At 36.8% G+C, this 5,964-nt stretch overlaps 1 protein-coding gene across 1 annotated transcript; it reads right to left on the bottom strand.

The window, feature by feature from the left end:
• Window positions 1-1,314: 1,314 nt before the first annotated feature.
• LOC141609068 (protein FAR1-RELATED SEQUENCE 5-like) lies at window positions 1,315-5,103 on the bottom strand. Its single transcript, XM_074428300.1, has 3 exons — window positions 4,806-5,103; window positions 3,759-3,925; window positions 1,315-3,646 (listed from the first exon to the last, which is right to left on the bottom strand). Exons 1-3 carry the CDS (start codon window positions 4,823-4,825, stop codon window positions 3,042-3,044), a joined length of 792 nt encoding a protein of 263 aa, XP_074284401.1. The 5' UTR covers window positions 4,826-5,103; the 3' UTR covers window positions 1,315-3,041.
• Between the last annotated feature and the right edge of the window lie 861 nt (window positions 5,104-5,964).

The following is a 5,964-nucleotide window of genomic DNA, read 5'->3' as shown; positions in this document are numbered from 1 at the left end:
CAAAACTTTTCAGTGGGAGGTTGTGCAAGTGCCTCAACAAAAGAATGGGTATTCTTGTGGAGTTTATTTGTTAAAGTGGCTAGAAAATTTGTGTGATCAAGCATCATGGAGTGATAAGAGTTCTTACGAGGTATAAATTTTTCACCAAACTTTTGTAAACATTATTCAGTATATTTTATTTCAAGCATTTCAATATTTGTTGTCAAATAAAATTTTTACGTAGGATTTGGATGAATATGGTACGAGTATGATTGCACGTCTCATCAAATGGAAGCGAAACAAGAGACAGGTAAATATAAAGAACCTTGAATGCCTAATTTAAATTTTGCCTACTTTTAATCTTCTTTTCATTAGATTCTGTCTCGGAGTGACTTTTACGTATGATATTTTCCCCCGTTTTTTTTTGTAGGATTATCCCTAGGTGATATTTTCTAAACACTTGAGTCGAGGGATGTGCAAAGGGAGTGGCAGATGACCTAATCCAAAATTCGAAACACTGCCATTTTTTTTATCTGATTCCTTGAGTCGCGGGATGTACAAAGGGAGTAGACCCTGGAATATTAGATTCTTGTGGAGTTTATTCTGGAATATGTAGTACACTAAGTCTTGAGAGTACATATTAGATTTTGGAATATGTAAGGCGTGTAAGACATGAAGTCATGTTTCTGGACTAATTCTAAAAACATGTCACGGGGCAACGAAAACGAGAAACAATTTTCAAAATTGGAAAACGAACATGTCACGAGGCAACGAAAACGAGAGACAATTTTCAAAATTGGATAACGAAAAGGCTGTAATGAAATCTGAAAACATCGTAAATGCATTAAAAACTGTTCCACATGCATGGAATAACAGTGTGCATGCATGAAAAACAGGTTTATTAGACGACAAACTCGGGTTAGGAGGAGCGTTCGAGTTTCATCAGTAATTGCATATCATCTCAATACAAAAATGGTAGCATTTTGGTCAGCTCATTATTTACTACGGTAGATGTTACAAGTAGTTTGAATTATGCGACTTTTTTGCTGCTTTATTGTAATTTTTTCCCACCATGGATTGAGTGATTAATAATGAATCAATGAAACGGAAAAGCACAGTAAAATTTAAAAACGCTATAAATAAAATGACAACTTAAACCGTTACTTGCATAATGTGTGCATGAAAAACTGTTCCACATGCATGAAATACATGTGTATGTGCATGAAATACAGTTGTATGTGCACGAAATAATGGTGACAGAAACACTCGGGCTTTACATTCTAGAAGTGTTGCATTCATTCGTTTGAAGAAAAAAAGTCCAACATCTATCAAATAAAATAAAAAGTCACGAATTATTCAATAAGGCAAATGTCCAATATCTATCAAATAAAATAAAATTCCCAAATTTTTCAATAAGGTAAAATAAAAAATGACTCTACTCATTGTCGGTTGTCCTTCGGTCACAATTCCCTCGTCGTGGTTCGCCATCTCCCCACAGGCCCCGCATTTTCTTAGCGCTTTCTTGGTTACTTCCCAGCTCGTTCTCTTTGTGAGATCAACCTTTTTCCCGAGCCTTTGTTTTTGCACTGCCTTGGAGGCAAAACCTTAATCTCACTAGGCATGTTTGTTCCTAAAAGCATCCCAATTTCAGCATTCTTGTCCTTTACCTTTGCAATACCAGTATTTCCACTTTCATCAGGGGTAATTTTTACCCTTTCCTTGAACTCACGCAAAATCCCAAGCAACTCATCACAATGCCCAGGACTCTGTTCAACAAGTGCCACACAAGTAAACAACTCTGACCATAACTCGCCAACTTTGTTTTTCTGTACATCCATTGATGTACAATCAGCAAGCAACTGGCCATTAGGGCCGACGATTGGCTGGCAGGTTGCTAGTTTGCTCCACCGACTAAGCAGGTAGTCACTTGGAACTTTTTAAATTCCCCGATCTTTAAAGACACACGAGCATGTCGACGAGCATTCCATGTCTTTCAAACTTCTGGCATGTGCATACCACTGAAACATCATCCTTCTTAAAACCAACCTTATACGTTTTATTTCGAACTTGATCTATGATATCTGTGTATAGAATTGGATAGGTTTTATCTTTTTCTTTATCCCCAACACCACATGAATAGCAAGTTGCTTCGACTTCCTTTTGAAACTCGCCGAAAATTGTTGGAGTGTAGATTTTTGATGCATGCTTTTCTAGGGCTAATGGAGTCGACAAAGCGGGGGAAGGAGTTTTTTTATTGTGCAACAAGTTTCGAATGAGTCCATCTTTGAGCATCCATTGCACTCTCAAATCTCATCCAAAACTCAACTAGGGTTAAATTAGGATTAGTGAAGTTCTTTGAAAAAGTGGTTTTTCGACTCGACCGGAGGACGTTCTCATCAAGCCTCCTAAAAACAGATCACGAAAGTAAGTTGGAACCCACATATTTCTAATGTTGTACTTCTCCTTAAGCCACTCGTTATCCGACAACCCATGAGATTCAACTATTGTTGTCCACCTTTCCTCAAATTCAGGCGGCTCCACATCTTCGCTCCAAACACATCGGTTTATCTTCTTCAGAAACTCGGTATCTTTACATATTACAGCCCTACTTTCTCGGGCAACTTTTTTAGTATGTGCCACATGCAATATCCGTGTTGCACCTTGTCTTTCCAGGCTAATTTCATTCCTTCTTCTATCCCCGCATCTTCATCGGTTATCATACAAACTGGATGACGACCCCCTATAGCCTCTACGAATTTCGTAAATAGCCAAGCAAAGGGCTCCTTACTCTCATTTATAATAAGTCCAGCCCCAAAGGTCACGCATCTCTTATGATTATCCACGCCTGTAAAAGGACCAAATATCATCCTATACTTGTTTTTTCTAAAGGTCGTATCAAAAGAGGTCATGTCCCCGAATAGCAAATAGTTTTTAATACTAATAGGGTCAGCCCAAAACACATGTGACAATCGACCTATCTCGTCTACCTCAAAATCAAAATAAAAAGATGGACACATGTGTTTTATCTTCATAAAATGCTCAATAAGCATTTGAGCATCCCCCTATGATAAATAATTTTTGATATCTCTAGAAAAGTTCTTAAAGTCTTCCAATGACGCACCCACATTCCTATAACCTCTAACATACTCCTTGAACAACCTATACGACTTAACTGGACCTATGTTATTTTTGGAGTTGTCAATTATCATTTTTTTGTGAACTACATTCAACTCTCTCGTTTGTGTCAAATGTACCATTGTTGATGGTGTTTGTGGCATATGATTATGACCTTCATGAAAATCATATATTTGGTATTTACCCATATCAGGACCTTCCTCCAAAATTCGCTTAAATTTAATACAAGAAGGACATTCTATCCTAGTCCTTTGCCTCCTGTGATTTTTCCCTTTCGCTTCACATACTCCAGCCTTATTACACACAACTTTTTTATGCGTAACGACACCATTTTTAGACTTTTGTGAGCTTAATCTAGTCACAAACCCAGATTCTTTTGCATATGCTTCATAAAACTCAACACCTAGTTCAAGCTTATCGAATAGCATACCAATAACAGGCTTAAGATGGTTGAGACACTCAAAAACCCGATTCGTGTTGCTTGAAGAACCTTCTGCTGCCTCCTCGTCCTCTGCCTCCTCTACTATGATATCTGCATATGTGGTGCAATTAAAGTAAGAAAGGCGAGGGATACAAAAGCATATGAAATGTACCTTTAAAAAGCTGAAAACATCAAGCAACTACCAGGATGAATAGAATTGTACCTTCAACAAATTCGAAAGTCACAACTTCAGGAACATCATTCTCAACTGCTATTGCAGATATTTCTAATATAGGCTGACATGCATTAGCTTCAACATTCGCTCCTTCGTTTGTAATGACATTTGAAGAAGTTTGTGATAGTATTGAGGAGTTGTCTTTGTCATTATTGCTGCAACAAGAAATGTCAAAAATTAAATAAGCAACAATACAACAGTATAATTCATGAAATAGAGTCCCTGATTTTAACAAATGTAGGCACTTTCACAATTTCTCCAACCCTAATTTCTCAATTAAGCCAATTTGATTCACAAAATCACATTTTGATGCACCTAAACAGGAATTTAATGCATATAAACAGGAATTTGGATGCACATAAACAAGATTTTGATGCACATAAACGGTCTCCAACCCTAATTTCTCACTTTCCCCAATTTAATTCATGAAACCCTAATTTCTCAATTAGGCCAATTTGATTCACAAAATCAGTTTTTAATGCACCTAAACAGGAATTTGATGCATATAAACAGAATTTGGATGCACATAAACAAGATTTTGATGCACATAAACGGTCTCCAACCTTAATTTCTCAGTTTCCCCAATTTAATTCATTAAACCCTAATTTCTCAATTAAGCCAATTTGATTCACAAAATCACATTTTGATGCACCTAAACAGGAATTTGATGCATATAAACAGGAATTTGGATGCACATAAACAAGATTTTGATGCACATAAACGGTCTCCAACCCTAATTTCTCAGTTTCCCCAATTTAATTCATGAAATTCTAAATTCAGAAGCATGATTTATCAATCCAGAAACTTAAGAGACGAATCAAACCCTAATTTCATGGTTTCAACAAATTTCTCAAATCCCCTAACCCTAATTTCTCAGTTTCCCCAATTTGGTTGACGAAATCCTAAATTCAGAACCATAATTATTCAATTCAGAATTCTAATCGGTTAATCAATCCCTAATTTCACGAACAATCTAATTTAATCGACTAAATCAACTAATTTCACAACAAATAATCATAAAGATCGAAATTTTACCTCGAATTTAAAGGCGTCATTGATTGAAGCAGCGTCGCAAGGTTGATTGTCGAAGAATTTATCGTTCGATTGTAGAGAAAGATAAACGGGAATTTGATGATAGAAGAGGCGATGGCGGAAGGTTAGAATGATGAGAGAGAAGCAGAATTAGGAAAGGATGAGATTACGCGGGTTTGGGGGAGACGCGCGAAAAAGTTCAGAGTTTGGTTAATGTAATCTCAGCGTATTATTAGATTGTTAGGTGGTTCTCATGGTTCTCATTATATGGGTGGTTCTCACCGGATCTCGACCATATATATATATATATATATATATATATATATATATATATATATATATATATATATATATATATATATATATATATATATATATATATATATATATATATGGGTTCTAGTGAGTCCAATACATCTAATAAGTCCCTAAGTCCATCTAAGGGCCTTTGGATGGAGGGAATGGATGGATGAGATTAGATCTCAATAAAGGGCCATAAATCTTCCTCCTTAATCCTCCATAACTTCTTCCTAATCCCCCATAACTTCTTCCTCATTCTAATATCCCTACTCACTTCCTCATTATCACAAACTCCTCTTCTCTCTCTATATCTCACATCCTCTCATTTTTCTCTCATCAAATAAAACCAAACAAAAATAAAAAATAAAAAACCAAAAAACCAAACAAAAAAAACCCAAAAAAAATATTCCCTCTACACTCAACTTGACAACAACACCACCGTCTACCCACCGCACAACCATCCCACCACCAAAACCCACTCGCCGGACTCACGCACGCACCACAACAACCACCGCACCGCCACACACTGTCCCACCACCATCTCGACTCACGAACGCACCACAACTCACGCCACCACCACTTCTGATTTGCCACCACGACCTTGCACTACCGACGACGGCTACTCTCCACCTTGCCACCACCGAACGACGCCTCCTCCCTTCCTTAGTCCCTACCGTTCTCCTTTCTCTTTTTACTTTTCAGATCTGAAAAATTAAAGTGGTTCTTGTTGTTGTTAGTTGTTGCGGTTCTGATTTTGATTTTGATTTTGTTTTTTACAGAGCTGGTTTTCGGTTTGTTTTGTTTTTTTTATATTTTGTTTACTTTTTTTTTAGTGTTTTTGTCAGATTCTTTTTTCTTTTGT

Source organism: Silene latifolia, chromosome 10 (genome assembly GCF_048544455.1).
Source record: "Silene latifolia isolate original U9 population chromosome 10, ASM4854445v1, whole genome shotgun sequence".
Lineage (NCBI taxonomy): Eukaryota > Viridiplantae > Streptophyta > Magnoliopsida > Caryophyllales > Caryophyllaceae > Silene > Silene latifolia.
Note: the sequence above shows the minus strand (reverse complement) of the source record. Positions and strands in the feature narration are given on the sequence as shown.